The following is a 19,546-nucleotide window of genomic DNA, read 5'->3' on the forward strand; positions in this document are numbered from 1 at the left end:
AATAAAAAGAGGGGGCGTGGTTGAGCTGTGGATGGAGAGAGGAGGCGGGCTGAACTGTGTTTGTTTGTAACTTTTATCATTGTGGAATATTGATATTATTCATACTGATACCAGTGATATTTACAGTAATAAACTCCAGATCTTTCAGTCCCTACACTAATCACAATTATGCTCAGTAACATGTTTTTGTGCAGAACCAGACTGTCTTATAAAACACCACATATCTGCTTGGAACAGGGGGCTTTTATATTTTATGAAACCAAGGTATCCAAAACAGGAACAGGCCACTGATGGTTAAAGATGTTGTGTGTGATTGTGTCCTGTGATGGGGGTGCTGTCCTGTCCAGGGTGTCCCCCGCCTTGTGCCCCAAGTTCCCCGGGATAGTTCTCCAGGCTCCCCTGCTACCCTGTGTAGGATAAGTGGTATGGAAAAAGGATTGGATGGATAATAATAATAATAATAATTATAATAATAACACTAATACACTGTTGTTACATTAATAGTTATAAACACTATTGTATTTATAATTAATGTCATTAGTTTTATTTATAATAATGTCAGTGACTGTATTTGTACAATCTTTGGTCGATGTCGATTGAAGCTGAATGACTTTCTCTTTTTTTTCTTTCTTTCTTTCTTTTTTTTTTTTTTTTAAACAGACTTTTATTATGTAAAGAAAAGAAAACGCGACTCGAGGTCGCAACCCGGAACAGAACGTTAGCCCTCGCTGTTGTCTCACGTGGGAGGTCAACGATAGTGATTGAATCCCAAACAACTCCTCACTCCCTCCATCTGCGCACTACAGCAGTATTGAAATAACGGCGTTTCTCTCCTTATCTAGTGCACTTGGTGTATCGAAGGACGGTGTTTGGGATGCGGCCTCTGACTGAGCGACAAGCACCGGGGCAGTGGAGCGGTTTGCTCGGGTTTAAGGTAAATAATGTTGGTGAGAAAGATGTGTGTGGAGAGAGAGAGAGGGGGAGAGAGAGAGAGTGTGTGTGTGAATGGTAAGGAATTGGTGTTACAGGGTACATGAGTGTTAGTGAGAGTCATGAATGAGTGAAGAGGTTAAAATCATCTTCTCGGAGCAGTGTCTTACAGCAGCCTTGTATCTGGATTGTACCAATTATTATTACAACACGTTTTTAAAATAAGTGTTTTGTTTTTTTAAAAAATTATAAATGAAATAGTTAAAAAGTGTTAACTAAAATACCGTTTTAGTCTAATAAGGACACTCTTTTACACCTACAGTGTTATTTAACCTTAAAATAATATATAAAATAAAAATATTACCAATATCTCTACTAATAGATAATGAATCATCATAATTATTCGTGTTTCTTTTCTGTCTTTTTATTTATTTATTTATTTATTAACCCTGAAACAACTTTAGGCTCTGTGTTTGTTCATTTTAACATCCAGTGTTTCTTCACCTCAAAAAGAAGTAGAAAAATATCTGTTTGTCTATCTGTTTGTCTATCTGTTTGTCTATCTGTTTGTCTATCTGTTTGTCTATCTGTTTGTCTGTCTCTATCTATCTGTGTCTGTCTACCTGTCTGTGTGATGTCTTTTAGAATATATTGCTTCCTTTTTTCTGGTTTATATATATATGATATAATGTCTATGTATGTATGTATGTATGTATGTATGTGTGTATGTGTGTGTGTGTGTGTGAGAGAGAGATACATATATACGACCAGTCAAAAGTTTAGACACTCATTCTTTAGTTTAATTTTTTCCTCCACATTTTAGAATAATAATAAACTCATCAAAACTCTGGAGTAACACAAGTGGAACTATGGGAATTATTTTGTGATAAATAAAAAAAATCCAAAATAATTAAATATTTTAGCATCTTCAAAGTAGACACGCTTTTTGTCTAGAATTTCCAGAAATGTATTCTTCGCATTTTCTCGAGTGATTTCTTGAGGAATTTCCCTGAGATGCTGTTTAAACAGGATTAAAGGAGTTCACACCGACGCTGGACACTTGTCGGCTGCTTTCCAGAATATTTCTCTCCGAGTTGTCCGTTTAAACAAATATGTAAATAAAATGTTAGTTTTCTAATGAAAGAAATGAATACGTCGGCACGATTATATTTTTGCCTCCGACACCGATTCCACACGTTTAATCACCTTCAGATCAAAAGCTTTTAACACCATGAGAAACATTTCAGTCGAGCGTCCACAAACTTTGTGTATATACAGATAGATAGATAGCACTATTATTGGTCAGAAACTAACGTATGTGTTTCTTCATTTGTCCATCTAGTGGAATTGCTTCAAATACAGCACGTAAAAATAAATAAAAGGCTTAAAAATGAAAGATTACTCTTATTATTTTTCCTTTTTTCTTTTTTTTTTTTTTAAGCCTAAAACACCGTTATAGTCAGATAAAGACCCTCTGTGTTCATTGTAACGTTGTAACACCTCACCCCAAGTAAAAATAAATAAATAAACAGACTATATAAATTTACGGATTTATTTATTTATATCTTATTTTACTCTTTAAAAAAATTCATACCTATATTTAAGATGTATCTTCTTTTTTTAACATTTTTTTTTTTTAATCTACAACACAGTGGTAGTGTAATAACACTACACATCCAGTGTTGTATAAAAAGAATTTAAATAAATGTGTTAAATGCGTTAAAAATAAATAAATAATATTAGTGACTACCCTTACATAAATAAATAAATATATATATATATATGTGTGTGTGTGTGTGTGTGTGTGTGTGTATATATATATATATATATATATATATATATATATATATATATATATTTAAGCCTAAAACATCGTTATAGTCACTTAAAGACCCTCTGTGTTTGCTTGTTTTAACGTCCAGAGTTTTTATTTTAACAGGCTTTTATTTTACTTTTTTGGAAATATTACTTCCTGTTGTTTGTTTTTTTTCTTTACAAAAATGAGAAAAAAAACCCTGTTACAGCCAAATAAGGACCAACGTTTTGCACATCCAGTGTTGCTTCACCTCAATTTAAAAAAAAAATTATACATGGAAAGATAAATAAAGAGTCTAATCAATGTTTGCACATAAATAAATACCATTAAGAATAAATTGTATTTTCTGTAGTATAGGACTGTCAGTACACACACGTTTGTGTGATTCTGTCCCTCATTCCTCTCCTTTCTCTGTCCCCCCATGTTGCTGTGTCCAGGCCTCTTCGTCACAGTGCCATGGCTCCAACTGCCCTCCTCCCGTTTCTATATCGTACTAGGACTCTGAGCTCAGCCGCAGCTAGACATTCCTCCCAAATCCTTCGAAGGACCAGCGCGGAGTTGCATCATGGTCCCGTCTGTGTCCTGTCCCACCGGAGGAACGTGTCCACGGAGGAGGCTTTGAGCCACAGTGTGTCGGATCTGACGGTCAGAGAGAGGACCGTGCTCGAGCGGCTGTACGACGGGCTGGTCAGGGGTCAGAGGTCATCTCTGGCTGAGTGTATAACGCTGGTGGAGACGCAGCATCCTCGGAAGAAGGAGCTGGCCCAGGTGCTGCTGCAGAGGGTGCTGGCGTACAGGCAAGAGCGCGAAAGGATCGCAGGAGGGAAACCGGTGGCCTTCAGAGTGGGTGAGTAAAGGAGTCTTTAAACTACTGCGGAGATAAATAAAATGCGAAATGTCGTTAAAAATAAATACATTCGTTCATCTTTGTGAGCCATTTAGCCTGGTCAGGGTTGCCATGGATCTCTAGACTAGGTGGGAACACACCCTGGATGGGACACACACACATACTCTCACACTCATTCACACACTCGTTCACACGTATGGACAATTTTTAGACTCACTAATCTACCCACTGGCATGTTTTTGGGACACTGGAGGAAACCAGAGAACCCAGAGGAAACACGAACAGACACCGAAGAACATGCAAAACGCCACACAAGCTCACGATCAAACCAGGGACCCAGGACCTGCACCGCTGAGCGGCCCAAATAAATAAGAAGTAAAGTTCCTCCACAGGGTTCCAGGCTTTACAAAGTCTCAGAGTAGCCCCACTGCTCCTCTGAATCACCTTACATAGGATGCATCCAGCTGTATCAGGTATATTACACTGGTTGGTGACCCTGGGGCAGACCCAGGACCTGCTACAGAGCATCTATACAGTGCATCCGGAAAGTATTCACAGCGCTTCACTTTTCCCACATGTTGTTATGTTACAGCCTTATTCCCAAATGGATTCAATTCATTATTTTCCTCAAAATTCTACAAACAATACCCCATAAAGACATGAAAGAAGTTTGTTTGAAATCTTTGCAAATGTATTAAAAATAAAAAACAAAAAAAAAAGAACTGTACACTAATTACACTATATGGCCAAAAGTATGTGGACACCTGACCATCACACCCGTATGCTGTTCTTCTCTAAACTGTTCGAAGCACACAATTGTATAGAATGTGTTTGTGTGCTGTAGATTTACAATTCCCCTTCACTGGAACTAACAGGCCCAAACCTGTTCCAGCATGATGATGCGCCTGTGCACAAAGCGAGCTCCATGAAGACATGGCTGGAGTGAAAGATTCGACTAGAAGAACACTCCTGACCTCCTCAACATCTCAACATCAGTGTCTGATCTCACTAACGCTCTTGTAGCTGAATGATCACAAATCCCCACAGCCACGCCCCAAAATCTAGTGGAAAGCCTTCCCAGAAGAGTGGAGCTTATTATAACTGCAAAGAGGGAATAAATCTGGTATAGGATGCTCAACAAACACATATAAGTGTTATGGCCAGGTGTCTACAAACTTTTAGCAGTTGGTTTGGGAATGTTTGGAGATCCCCCAGGAGGAGCTGGAATCTACGGCCAAGGAGACCGACATTCTCTGTCTGCTGGGACTGCGACTCCTACCAGGAACAGCGGAAGGAAAATGAATGAACGTTACACAGGAATAATCAGAACGATTGCGGCGTGGGTGTCTTTTCTGCGTAAACGCATGAGGTAGAGTCTGATACGAATGGAGTGGCTTTATGAAGTACAGCGCAGGAGTAATGCCTGATACAAAAAAAAAATATATATATAGTTTTTACTGTATTTCTGAACATGATTGCACTCTAACTATCCCATTCAAATTTAATTAGCTTTAAAAATGGTGAAGTGTGACTGTCTCGCTGCATCTCCAGCTATGGTAGCTTCCGTCATACTGATCTAAGCGACCAGTCATTTACATATAGTCATTTGGCAACGAGTACAGCGTAGCAGAGTGGGCGGTCAAGCAAGTAGAGAAATCCTGCAAAATACTCAGACAATGAAATGTAACAAGCTGTGTTTGTGACTGCAGGTTTGTCTGGTCCTCCCGGTGCTGGGAAATCCTCCTTCATTGAGGTGCTGGGGAAAATGCTGACGGGAAAAGGCCACAATGTCTCGGTATTGGCCGTGGACCCTTCTTCGTGCACTACTGGAGGTGAGCTCCACAACACACAGGACGGTGTCTAATACAATCCAATTCAGACCAAACAACCACATAGGCTTGGATTGTGTAGCCTTCTATTTTCATTATGAGCAACCAGTCCGATCTCAGCTCGACTTGTGGTAGTCATGTGACCTGGAATTGGATGAAAGGTTCTGGTTTTGCTTCGAGCTAATAACAAAAGCATGATGTAAGGAATAAACTCTTGGGGAGGCATTCTGTCGTAGGATAATAATCAACGACAGGGTGGAGTGATGTGACCCGATGAGAAGTGGACTTCACTGTTACTACCCCGAAGTTGATTAATTTTCTGTAACGCCACGTACTGATTGGTTTATTCATCTTATACCACAGCGATTTGCTGACAATCACAATAAATAAATTATTAACATACAACATAGATTTGATCAACAAAATCCCCATAGTTCCATTTGTGTTACTCCAGAGTTTTGATGAGTTTTTTTTTTTTTTTTTTTTTAATCTAAAATGTGGAGAGAAAAAAAAAAATAAATAAAGAATGAGTGTGCCTAAACTTTTGACCGGTAGTGTATATTAATATTTATATATTTATTTCATTTTTAAAAAGTACAGTACATTTTCATGGTACAGTCAGTATTGTTTATTTTACTTTGAGTGTTATGTTTTCATTGAAGTATAAATTATCGGTTATCGGCAGCTAGGCACCGGCCAACTTAGTTATCTGTATCGGCGAAAATCCACTATCGGTCAACCTCAAGAGTGGAGCCGTTGCCATACAAGTCCCTGTGAACTACTTATTACTATAGAAATGATAACATAAAACATAAAAAGCCTGTGACTGGAACACCTTCTGACCGAAAAGAATCGGGAATTCAACCGCACTGTGGTTTAAATACTATTACACGTCGATGTTATCAGTTTAAAAATAAATAAGTAAATATATAAATAAAAGCGATGTCAATGTGAAAGCCTCTGTGCTGTCGCAGGCTCGCTGATGGGGGATAAGACACGGATGACCGAGCTCTCACGAGACATGAACGCTTTCATCCGGCCATCACCATCTTCGGGCACACTCGGCGGGGTCACGAGGACCACCAATGAGGCCATAGTCTTGTGTGAGGGAGCAGGTTATGACATCGTGCTCGTAGAAACAGTGGGTAAGGACTTATTTCATTACAAGATATATTTATTTATTTTATTTATTTAGTTAAAATAATGCTTTTTGACTTAAAATATGAACAAATGCATACTGTTATCTAGAATTTCCCCTAATATATGTGCTTTTTAACTTGACTGGATGTTGATGTGTGTGTGTGTGTGTGTGTGTTGAGGTGTTGGACAGTCTGAGTTTGCTGTGGCTGATATGGTGGACCTCTTTGTGTTGCTGATTCCACCAGCAGGAGGCGACGAGCTACAGGTTAAGATTTCACTTAATTTATTTCTAGTTTAAACATGGTAAGATGAATATAATTCCTCTATATTTTATTTTTATTTTATTTGGGAATACAGGGAATAAAGAGAGGTATCATCGAGAAAGCCGACCTGGTCGTGGTCACGAAGTCAGACGGGGATTTGGTCGTTCCGGCACGCAGGATTCAAGCCGAGTACACGAGCGCGTTGAAGCTGCTCCGAAAGAAATCTAAAACCTGGACACCTAAGGTACATATCCCATTCGAGTGGGTCCTCGTTTTTAAGACGCTCACGTTTAACACCCACCAGCAAATAATAACATGAAGATTAAATTATTTATATACACTCAGCTTCAGTTAGAGTTCTCATCAGTGACCGTGGCTTAGTTGTTGGCGCAACTGCTGGGATTTTCACACACCGCAGTCTCTGGAGTTTACACAGAATGGAATGAGCTGACTGGAAGACTGCGGTAACTCAAATAACCACTGGTTACAACCGTCATGAGCAGAAAAGCATCTCACGATATGTCGAAGCTTGAGGCGGATGGGCTACAACAGCAGGAGACCACATCAAGGTCTACTCCTGTCAGCCAAGAACAGGAAGCTGCGAGTACAGTGGGTACAGGATCCGCCAAACTGGACAATTGAAGATTGGGGAAAAACATCGTCTGTCTTCAAGTACCCAGTTTTGATGATTCTGTGCCCACTGGGCTTGAGCCTGTGCCCATGAATAGAATATAAATATTGATGGAAGTAGTTCAAGATGGATTTAAATTTTTCTTTAAGCTCAACATTGGCTCTGTAACGGTCTTGGGATCCTATCCTCCTTACCTTTCTTCGTTATAAACTCATTCTAATCTATCAGGAAATGATGTTTGTCTTGTTGTCCTGGCCCTGTGGCCAGCAGTGGAGGCTGTTTTGGATCGGTCCTGCTTGAGACGCTTCTGCTCGGCACATGTGGTCCGCAGATGTCAGCCTGAGCCGGAAACCCGTATCCCGTCCAGAATACGTTAAACAGTCCAGGGCTGCTATTCACAGAGCGTCTCAGTGATGGAGTGCTGAGCTCCGAGGACATTCCTGCCTGTGAATACTCGCCTTTATACCAGAGGACCGATCCATCGTCTTTGATTTACACTGGGGTTGGGATGCCAGCAGCGCTAACACCACACATAACATTTTGCTAAACGAGGGACTTTTTTAGCAGCTCGCAGCTGTGGTATCCGCAGTCCACCCCTATTCCTTCACATTTTCATCACACTGATTGAGCTTAGGGGTTTATGTATGTAACATGCTGTAATGTCTAATTCCCAGCATGCTCTACTCTGCCTTTTGGACACATGCACGCATCCCTTTTGTCTTCTATCCCCACAGCAGTACATCTGCCTATTGGCAGCGCTCCAGCATGGCATTTCACTGATTAGAGGCCACCCACTCGCATGAGAATCGCTCACATCTTTGTCTCCATATCCACAGAGGGCTCTCAGTGCAGCATCCCTTTCACTCAGCCGTATTGATTTTTTTTTTTTTTCTCCCCTGGTCTGAAGACTTTCCAGCCCTGTAGTTCATCAGTCATTGAAATCGAGAAGGCCTGTGTGGGTGTGCTTAACCTTCTTGCATGTCCAGCTTCATCAGCGTGTTTAAAGACGATGTTAACTTTATCCCGTCGAAGTATTTCTACCACGTCGCTTTAACATGCCGGATGTGTATCTCCGACCCGTTCGTATCGGAATTTTGACAAGCAGGAGAAAAAGTCTTTCCTTCGACATAAGCGTAAATGCCGACGTCCTGCATGTATTATCTGTTCAAATCCTCAGCTCACGTGTCGAAGCGAAACGAGCTGAATCTGCAAATCAATATTTCATTTCCAAAATGTTTTGTTTTTCTGCAAGCTACTGTCGAAAATGTTTAGTCAACATTCCGTCTTTTTTTTTTTTTTTTTTTTTTGCATACAGTGAACCCATTTCAAGGTTCACGAACTTTGTCATATACGCAAGCTTCCTTGACGACCGCGTGGCTGCACATTGCTGAAATTACAGCAGTACTTCCTACATTTGATGTGACAGAGTTGAAGTCGTGCATTAATTGCCATTTGAAATTCAAATAAATGTGTTTTTTTCAAATAAATGTGACACCCTAAATGGTCCTTCAGCTGGAAAACCATTGAAGATAATGTGTAGAACAATACAACCAAAGAACCCTTGATAAAATCTCTCTCTCTCTCTCTCTCTTTCTTTCTTTCTCTGTGACGTCATGGTCAGGTGGTCCGGGTCTCCTCTCAGACAGGACAGGGTGTGCCCGAGCTCTGGGACATCATGCTGCAGTATCGTGACGCCGTGTTGTCTAGCGGCGAGCTCCAAACCCGCAGGCGTGAGCAGCAGAAGGTCTGGCTGTGGAGCCTGATCCAGGAAAACGCCCTCCGCCATTTTCAGGAACATCCAGAGGTACGGGCGGCGCTTCCCGAGATGGAGCGCAGGGTGGCACAAGGAGACGTCTCTCCCGGACTGGCAGCCGATCTCCTGCTGAGGGCCTTCAGGACCACACAGTGATAGAAAACCCATTCCGTGAAGAAGCGATATGTGAGGAATGAATCGTGATTCTGGTTTCATAGCTTTGGTATTTGGGTCGGCGTAATCACGGTGCAGTTTGCGGTTCTCCCCGCTCTTATACTGTACATCTTAAATCTGAAATCATGAAGCAGTGGTGGACAGGTCATAAAAGTGGTAAAAGTGCGCTGCCTAGTCCCATGTTTTTGCCCCGAAACCTAACTGACAAGGTTTTTAAAAAAAAAAACAAAAAACAAAAAAAACAAGTGGTAGCTAATATACCAAATGCAAAATTTAGTTAGTTAGTTAAGTGCACACACATTAGTATGTAAATTCTTGCATACTGTCGATAGGAGACGACTCGGTCACAGTGATCCTTTTCCTAACGTAGCGTCTTGTTTGCGCCTCGTCATTGGCTGACGCTTTCACAGTGCACGTGAAAGTTATTCATTCAAGTATGAATACGATCTTTATGTTCTCTCGACATTCTTTAATGTGTGGGGGGCGGTTTTTTGCCAGCAGGAGAATTACAGTACATGACAGATTTGCACTTTATTTTATTTCCGATTCTTATCAAGATCGTATGTCACGATATATCATGCAGGGCTAATTAATCCACCTAGTAAAAGCAGATGTGTGTAGTGCAGCAGGAGGCGGGATTCAGAACAAGCAGCATGCGCCATAGGTGCAGTATTGTTACGCCAGCGTCTATAACACCAAAACCTATAGCGGTGTTTTTTTTTTTTGTTTTTGGTTGTTTTTTTTTTTACTTTCTCTGTTTGTTGCATGAGGCAAGGTGGGGAAAAAAAAAAAACGCTGATGACTGCTAGTCTACCGAACCTATTTGTCCACCATCCATCATACCACTTATCTTACACAGGGTCACGGGGACACGCTGGACAGGGTCGCAACCCATCGCAGGGCACAATTGCACACGTTCACACACCACAAACTATTTAGAAATGCCATTCGGCGTACAACGCATGGACCGGAGGAGGAAACCGGAGTACCCGGAGAAACCCGGGATTCGAACCCCCAACCCCGGAGGTGCGAGGCAAACTTTTGAAACTGACACTAAGCTACCGTGTCCTCCACGTGTCCACGAAGTAACTATTAATGTCCTGGATGCTCGGGTTACTGATTTGTCCACCCTGCCCCGTGTGATGACTGTGGTGTAGAGCAGGAACACACTTTGCAACTCTGCAGCTTTACAATGTGTGTAAAAAAAAATAAAATAAATAAAAAAGGAGATATTGCTTAGCGAGCTCACTTTTGATTTGAGATGCTAACCCAAAATCCAAATTCATATTTGGATTCAAATTCATTCAACTGAGTGGTTTTTTTTTGTTGTTTTTTTTTTATTTTTTTTTAAATGAAGGTTTGTTCCTCCAGTGCTGTAACGGAGGTCACAATTTGTATCATATTCCTCTCCAATGTGAAGACAAAACGAATGAGCCAGAATGTACTGACGGAGAAGTTTAATATTTACCTTCTCTGAATATTGCTTAATATATAATATACTGTATCAAACCTTGACACTTGTACATTATATTGGGTTTTAATGATTGCTGTATTTTAATTACTTGAAGATGAAAAGGGATAGAAATGAATTCAATAATTAGTTAAAACGTACTATCATTCGATCCTCTTTGTCCGGGTTTTAAATACGCACTATTCAAACAAACAGCATGTTGAATTCATTAATAGTCATTTATGTTGAGAAGGCTTTTTGTTGTCGTCCCCCCCCCCCCCCCTTTCATTTTAGTCTCAAGGGGTTCGTCATATTTCTTTTCAGCGCTGAAGACCGACTTCTTTTGTAAAGATGAGTATAAACAGACAGGTAAATGACCTTGTGGAGGTTTTTATTTTATATTCCGATCTACTGCCTTTTATATACTGTGTGTGACTGCTGTTGTGAATAAACAGTAATCGCTGTAGTTAATATTGAAGTACATTTCCGCTGGAGGTGTGTGTTTGAAACTGACATCTAGCATTAAAGGTGCAGTCTGTCATTTTTACAGCCCTCTACTGCCTGTGAGGTGAATTGCTGTTTCAATTAAAACATCTTGAAGAATTCTAGTTTTCCTTTCCCTCTCCTGTTGTGATCCCACCCTCTCTGTGGAAACTTCACATGCCTCCCGAGTTGCCTTTTAGGGAAAAGGGGCAGAACTGAGCTGCTATGTCGTAGCTGGGGGCGGAGCTTATTTCTGGGCCAGAAAAATGTCAACAGAAGCAATAAGTATGTGTGGGAAAGGGGGGGATGGGGGACAGGCATAGAAAAATGTAGAAAGACTTTCAGCATGCACTTTTGAGCTGATAACCATTACGCTGTTGTGAGCAAAAGTTTGCGCACCCTTACTCTGAAAAGTTAGGTTTTTACAATGTACTTCAAGAACCAAAAAGTGTATGTACACAAAAATTATAAGCTCAAGGGAAGGAATAGTCACAGATATTGTCTAGGAAGTTTATTCCCGAATTATATAAATGTGGACTTTTTCCATTCTAAGGCCCCCAATGACTTTTTCAGGTATCCTGCTATTTGCAGGTCTTTTTGCAGGTCAGTCCCCCCCCCCGTTACTTTTCCTTACACTCTTTAATCATGTCTTTGGCTTCTTCCGTTATATGCTTTACTTGCACTTTTATATCTCTTTGTCCCTTTCACCATCTCTTTCAAAGGTCAGTGTGGACTGCTGAGTTCAGTTTTCTCTGTGCATAATCTCATCTGGATACCTAAGCGCTGCTGCTGTAAATTATAAAGACTGTCCTGTGTTCAATCCAGTACGCTCATACTGAACATCCTGTAAACACGCCTAGCACTGTTTAGCACTCTTAATTACTCAGGGAATATGAACTGAATTGATAAAACGTTTGTTGATTGTGAAGTCATTAAAGGTCTCGATGGAGCGCATTTAAATAGATCAGGTCAACAAGACTCAGACTTTTCATCTTGCTAATGAACATAACTCCTGTAAGATTTGTGCTGTATGGTTTAAGAACACTTCAAAAACACAATCTTTTCTTTTGAGAAATTCTTGGGGATGCAGTCAAACTTTTGCAGTCAATTAGACTTGAAATTTTCTACAATTTGTAGTGTTATAACCTGCAAATAAAATGCATTTAATAGGGATTATACAGGTGCATCTAAAAATATATATATATATATATATATATATATATATATATATATATATATATATATATATATATATATATATATATATATATTTGAATATCGTGGAAAAGTTTTGTTTTTTTTCCCTTGTAATTTAATTCAAAAAGTGGAACTTTTCATTACACATAAAGTGAAATATTTCAAGTCTTTCTTTGTTTTAATCTTGATGATTATGGCTTACAGCTCATGGAAATCAAAAATCCAGTATCTCAAAATATACCTGAGAAGAGTTCTAATCAGCGATTTAACTCAAAACACCTGTAAAGGTTTCCTGAGCCTTTAATCTCTCTGTCTGGTTCAGTACACAACCACAATCACGGGGAAGATGAAAGTAAATGTTGCAATTCATTTGGAAATCAAGGTTCCAGAGTCTGGAGGAAGAGTGGAGAGGAACAGAATCCAAGCTGCTTGAAGTCCAGTGTGAAGTTTCCACAGTCAGTGATGATTTGGGTTGCCAGGTCATCTGCTGGTGTTGGTCCAGTGTGTTTTCTCAAGTCGAGAGTCGATGCAGCATCTACCAGGAGATTTTAGAGAGCTTCATGCTTCCATCTGCTGACGAGCTTTATGGAGATGATGATTTCCTTTTCCAGCAGGACTCGGCACCTGCCCACAGTGCCAAAACTAGTAACTGGTTTGCTGACCATGGTATTACTGTGCTTGATTGTCCAGCCGACTCGCCTGACCCGAACCCCATAGAGAATCTACGAGAGACACCAGACCCGACAATACAGACGAGCTGAAGACCGCTATCAAAGCGAACCTCAGCAGTGCCACAGGCTGATCGCCTCCATGCCACGCCGCACTGATGCAGTAATTCATGCAAAAGGGTTAAAGCCCCAACCGAGTATCGAGTGCATAAATTTACATACTTTTCATCAGGTCGACATTTATTTCTGTATTATAAATTCTTTATGCCAATATTTTGAGATACTGAATTTTTGATTTCCACGAGCTGTAAGCCACAATCATCGAGATTAAAACAAAAAAAAGACTTGAAATATTTCACTTCACGTGTAATGAGTCTAGAATAAATGAAAGTTCCACTTTTTGAATTAAATTACGGGATAAAACAAACCTGTATGTCATGAATCTACACAAAACACTGTCTAATCCCCTCTATACCTCATCAGACTTTTGGTGGACGGCCTCCACCAGGCAGAGTCACGTTTGTGCCGTATTCCTTCCATTTTTGAATAATTGATTTAATGGTGTGCCATTGGATTTTTCATATATAACCAAACTTTGATTGATACTTTCCCAGAATGTTGGCCTGGACTTGTTCTGAAAGCTTCTCGGGCTTCACGATGCTGTTAGTTCAGTTCCCTAACCACCTCTGGTGAACAACAATATGTGTATACACAGTGCGACTTTAACATCACACTTTAATCGCACACACACAGGACTCTGTGTAACTAATTATGTGACTTAGTTGCAGCAGTGGGCGTGAATACTTATGCAATCACCACTTTTGCACAAATTCTATTGATTTGTTTCTATCTTTAAAAGTACAGTTATTTAATTAATGAATTAATTCATTTTTATCATATAGAATCCCAATTAAGTCCAATTCAGTTCCAGGTTATAACACAACAAAATGTGTGTTTGGGGGGGGGGGGGGGGGGGGGTAGTTCACATAGGGGGTGAATACTTATGCAAGACACCAACTTTAGCGTCAGATATCTTTACGTTGCCGTGAACTTGGAGTAATCTGACTTTTCGGTAGTTGAATTGTTTCTGTGCTGACGCTAGATGGCGCCATGCGCTCGGACAGAGTGTTGGTCATTATGTAAATAAGGCTCTCTCTGCATGCCACAGCTGTGTGTCTCAGTCCGCAGTGGTGTGTGTCATGAGTGTGTCGTGCCACTGAGGCATGCAGTGTGTGTGTGTGTGTGTGTGTGTGTGTGTGTGTGTGTGTGTGTGTGTGTGTGTGTGCCGTTAACCCTCTCGCTTCCTGTCTACGTGATCACACTGGAGGGGGGAAAAAGTGTGCTGTTGAACATTACCTCATAATGTTCGAGGTCTGTGTTTGGATGACCTTCTGCCTTGATTCTGCACTGATGAATACAGAACTGCATGTGCATACGACAATCTGTGCCTTTGTGCTACAAGCTGTGTGTGTGTGTGTGTGTGTGTGTGTGTGTGTCCCCTGTCTCTCATGCATGTGCCCTCTGTCTTATGACTCCATGCTGAATGCGGCGTGAATACTAATAAGCTCTTAAGGCCTAAGGACCTCCCTCGCCATCAATCACACACAGGATCTTCATCTCCTACTCGGGCTGTGAGTGGATCTAAACCTGGCAGGACTCGAATTCATACAGCGCAATTTGTCTGTCATGTTGTGTTATCCTGCTTTACCTTGTGTACTGTATATACAGCAGGGCCTCTGTGAGAATTTGAAGGGTGGGTTTTTCTTTTCTTCTCTTTCTTTCATGTACTGAAGCTCATCTGGAGCATGTTTCTCTTCTCACTGCGAATCTGTGAACCTGCACGTCTGGATCACGTGTATGTAAATCACTACACGGCAAACCCGTACAGAGAAATAACACGCCAACCTTGTGATCACGAGGGTTTCACAACGTGATTATTATACGAATAACGTGAGAGAGTATAAAAACGTGAGAGCACATTTCACCGTATCATGGCCTGAAATTGCACGTGTAGAAAAATGAATCGCGTGAAAATAAATTATAGATTGGCGGGGTCCACGTGAACATGAATCAAATGTGAGAATGAATCTTGAAAAGGTCACGTGTGCAAACAAAAAAAAAAAAAAAGAAGAGAGAGTATTGGTTATAAATATACATTATATACATTTAAAAAAAAAACAATTTAAAAAACAAACAAAAAAAAAACACAACCACATGCACTCCAGGTGGAAAATGTGTGGAACATTACGTGTGTTCAAAATGTACAAAATTCACGTGTGGATCATGCTGACTTTTTCTGTTGCCATTCCCTGTGTGATTAGTTTTACGAGCAGCAGTAATCACAGTAAATAACGCTCCATTTTAAGTTAAATGGGTAAAAATAAAAATAATAATAAAAAGTGCAACTGTTCTGTGTGTACAGTGTGTGGAGACTGGTCACGCTCTGGAGCCTGACAAAAGCCTCCATCTCCCTGCTGTGTTTGCTGTACTCTCCTCACACACACACACACACACACACACACACACACACACACACACGCAGAGTGACTGCTCAACTGGCTGCCTGTCTACCTCTCTTTCTCTCTTTCACACACACACACTCTCTCACACTCTCTCTCTCTCTCTCTCTCTCATGACAGATGAGTGTGTAAAGCATTTCCTCCAGGGTGGTGGGCTCTGTTTCGGGAGCTGAGCTGCTGCAAATGAGCCCATGAGTACAAGCCTAATGGTGCTGGAGTTGTGCTGCAGGAACGTTAGAAGACTGGAGCTTCAAAAGGCTGTAACACAGACCCAGTTCGGTATCCCTTCGGCCACGGTTGAGAATTAAACGATCAGTGCGTCGTGTTTTGTTTTGGGTTTTTTTTATTTGTTATTTATTTATTTTTTTATTTCATTTATGGCATTAAGCATTCCGGCAATAGGAAGATCAACAGATCATGTTACCGTTTCATTTTCATGCAAAACCTGACATGCCTGTAGGTGGTCAATGCGATAAGGCTTTATTAGTCGCCAAAGGAAAAGCTCGTCTTGCTAATGGTGTGTGTGTGTGTGTGTGTGTGTGTGTGTGTGTGTATCTCAATATCTCTGTAATTCTCCCGTCTGCCTCTGGGCTGTGTTTGAGTGCTGATCCCATAGAGGAAGCACTGGCGAGAATAATCAGAGTTTAACAGCGAGAGCAGGCGAACGCAGTAGACCTCTGGTAATGGATCTGAGTGAATAATTATTGCGAGGTACAGCTTTGGATGATGGTATCGAGAAAGAAAGAAAGAAAAAAAAAAAACAGATGAGTTCCACTGGATGACTCATTGGCATAAAAGAGAAGAGTGCCAGCGCTCAGTTAATGAATTCCATCTGGTCTGTATCACAAAATCAGGGCTGGATCAGACTGGGGTCTCCCGGGTTGGCCGTTCCGAGAGAAAGAAAAAGAGAACGACTCTTTCCTGTGGTTCCACCCCCATATCTTTGATGTCAAAACTGCCCTCTTTCGACTGAGATATGCGCATTGTGGTCTTCTCATTTATCCTGGCAGCCCTTTCTCATTCACAGCGATACCAAAGAATCTCAAGATGGCGCCCGGATCCTCCTCGGGCCACGGAACTCAATACTTTATGATCCGCCCTCTAATTGCTCCACTTTGCCAGTTTAAGAGAAAACAGCTGCTCGCTGACTGCAAAGCCAGTACAAACCTTTCTTTGCAGGCCAGAACATCATCATACAGATGTACACATTTTTAAAATAAATAAATAAATAAATAAATAAATAAATAAGAAAAGGAAGATCAGAGCATGGCAGCGTGCCTGGTAAGGAGGTGAACCCGGTTCTCTGTGACGCATCGTTTCCCAAGCGGAAAAGGAGACATCAAGAGAGGTTGCAGGTTGCTTCTGCGCCCGTCGCCTGACTCCTTCATCTCTGTCTTGTAGGGATGATATAATAAAGCAGTGGACAGGGAGGAAGTGCAGTGTGTCCCTCCCTCTTGGCCTTCCTTTCGAACATCGTCTTAGCTTTGTGGATCTGGAGTGCTAGTCCAGCGGCTTTGATCGAGTCAGGGGTTTCATCCCCGCTGAAAACTGTTGCCATTGTGCCCTTGAGCAAAAACTCTGAACCCCGTGTTGCTCCGTTATTGGACAGTGCAATCTGCTCTAGGCAAAAGGAATCATCTAAATATGTTGAGTGTGTCTTACAGGTTAAAGGACTCTGGGCTGCGATGTGATATAATTATCCACTCATTTGTAACCGGAAAAGTACAACCTTCAGTCTAAATCAAGGCGCTTGAACGTGCTACACCGAGCTGCCTGTAATGTTCAGTTCTGTTTATATAGTAGCAAGTGTTAAGTAAAGAATAAAACAATGGAGGTTGTGCTGTTATGGGAAAATAATCAACGACTGTGTGGTGTGATGAGGCCTGATGTGGAGTTACTGTTTCCCATAACTGCAAAACTGTTTTATTTCTCTTATACCACAACAGTTTGCCAACAATTACAACTTATGAACTCATGTGTTATTGTTTTAAAAATAAATAAAGAAATAAATAATAAAAATTATACTATATAAGGGAACTAAACTGTACTTTTCCTTGTCGCTGTGCTGCTACTCTCATGCGTACACCTGTTGTGCCTTTAGATTGTATTTACGGGTAAATTATAGTCGTGTTATCCAGGTAAATGATACATATTAAAGTTACAAAAGATAAACGTTCCACCCTAGTGACAAGGAAAGGTACAGTTTATTTATTTATTAATTTTTTTCGGAGACTACTGTAGCAATGTTTAATGTTATGGAACGTCCACGATACAAGTTTTAATGGTCATACTTAAAAAAAAGCTCTGTGACAGGGAAACATTGTTGTCCTACATAGAACATTTAAAGGTTCTCCTTGAAGACCCCCCCCCCCCCCCCCCCAAATAATTACATAAGAGCTGTAGATTTAACCTTTTAATCGAGTGTAGGCAAAGCAGAAATTTAATCCATTTGTTGGCTATAGCAGGTAGTGTTCCTGTCCCACAGCTCCAGGATTCCTATGTCACAGCTCCAGGGCTCCTGTCTGACAGCTCCAGGGTTCCTGTCTCACAGCTCCAGGGTTCCTGTCTCACAGCTCCAGGGTTCCTGTCTCACAGTTGCAGGGTTCCCCTCACAGCTCCAGGGTTCCTGTCTGACAGCTCCACGGTTCCCGTCTCACAGCTCCAGGGTTCCTGTCTCACAGCTGCAGGGTTCCCCTCACAGCTCCAGGGTTCCTGTCTGACAGCTCCACGGTTCCCGTCTCACAGCTCCAGGGTGCCCGTCTCACAGCTCAGGGTTCCTGTCTCACAACTCCAGGGTTCCCTTCTCACAGCTCCAGGGTTCCTGTCTCACAACTCCAGGGTTCCCGTCTCACAGCTCCAGGGTTCCCGTCTCACAGCTCCAGGGTTCCCGTCTCACAGCTCCAGGGTTCCCGTCTCACAGCTCAGGGTTCCCGTCTCACAGCTCCAGGGTTCCCGTCTCACAGCTCCAGGGTTCCCGTCTCATAGCTCCAGGGTTCCCATCTGACAGCTCCAGGGTTCCCGTCTCATAGCTCCAGGGTTCCCGTCTCACAGCTCCAGGGTTCCCGTCTCATAGCTCCAGGGTTCCCGTCTCACAGCTCCAGGGTTCCCGTCTCACAGCTCCAGGGTTCCCGTCTCATAGCTCCAGGGTTCCCGTCTCACAGCTCCAGGGTTCCCGTCTCATAGCTCCAGGGTTCCCGTCTGACAGCTTCAGAGTTCCCATCTCGCAGCTCCAGGGTTCCTGTCTCACAGCTTTAGGGTTCCTGGCTCAATCCTAAACTCGAGTTACAGTCTGCATGGTGTTTTGCACGTTCCAACCTTCCAAAAGAAACACGCTTCATTGAAATTGTCCCTAGGTGAAATTGAATGTGTGAATGTGTGTTCATGATGTCCTGTGATGGACCAGCGTTCCATCCTGGGAAAGACTCAGAATCCACTGTGACCCTGACCAGGATAAAGCTGTTACCGATGATGAATGTTTGCTGTTTTAAACCCACATAAACCATTGAATTATGAACAATACAATAATAATGATAATAATAATAATAATATTAATAATAATAATTATTATTATAACGAGAGACAGAAAGATCAATATTGTCTAGTTTGATATCTAGTTAGATATCATCTATCATCAAGTTTACTGATGACACAGTGGTTATGGGCCTTATCTCCAACAACAACGAGGTCGCCTACCTTGATGAGGTGGAGAAACTCATAGCTTGGGTTCCAGGCTAACAGTCTCTGCTTGAAAAATCTGTAAAAAACCAAGGAGCTGGTTGTGGACTTCAAGAAGAAGCAGCAGCAGAACTACACCCCGCTCAAGACCGGCCGGACCCCCCGTGGAGA

General features: G+C 41.6%; 1 protein-coding gene across 1 annotated transcript; it reads left to right on the plus strand.

The window, feature by feature from the left end:
- Positions 1 to 728: 728 nt before the first annotated feature.
- mmaa (metabolism of cobalamin associated A) lies at positions 729 to 11,441 on the plus strand. The gene is made up of 7 exons (XM_017462762.3): positions 729 to 934; positions 3,184 to 3,593; positions 5,303 to 5,425; positions 6,397 to 6,567; positions 6,742 to 6,827; positions 6,920 to 7,069; positions 9,078 to 11,441. Exons 2-7 carry the CDS (start codon positions 3,203 to 3,205, stop codon positions 9,363 to 9,365), a joined length of 1,209 nt encoding a protein of 402 aa, XP_017318251.1. The 5' UTR covers positions 729 to 934; positions 3,184 to 3,202; the 3' UTR covers positions 9,366 to 11,441.
- Positions 11,442 to 19,546: the final 8,105 nt, after the last annotated feature.

Source organism: Ictalurus punctatus, chromosome 3 (genome assembly GCF_001660625.3).
Source record: "Ictalurus punctatus breed USDA103 chromosome 3, Coco_2.0, whole genome shotgun sequence".
NCBI classification, from domain to species: Eukaryota; Metazoa; Chordata; class Actinopteri; order Siluriformes; family Ictaluridae; genus Ictalurus; species Ictalurus punctatus.

Excerpts from the sequence above, each read along its gene's own strand:
- mmaa (XM_017462762.3), top strand. The coding sequence starts at position 3,203 with ATGGCTCCAACTGCCCTCCTCCCGTTTCTATATCGTACTAGGACTCTG. Across the intron at positions 5,426-6,396 it reads TTCTTCGTGCACTACTGGAG|GCTCGCTGATGGGGGATAAG; the intron begins GTGAGCTCCACA and ends GTGCTGTCGCAG. Across the intron at positions 6,828-6,919 it reads CAGGAGGCGACGAGCTACAG|GGAATAAAGAGAGGTATCAT; the intron begins GTTAAGATTTCA and ends TTGGGAATACAG.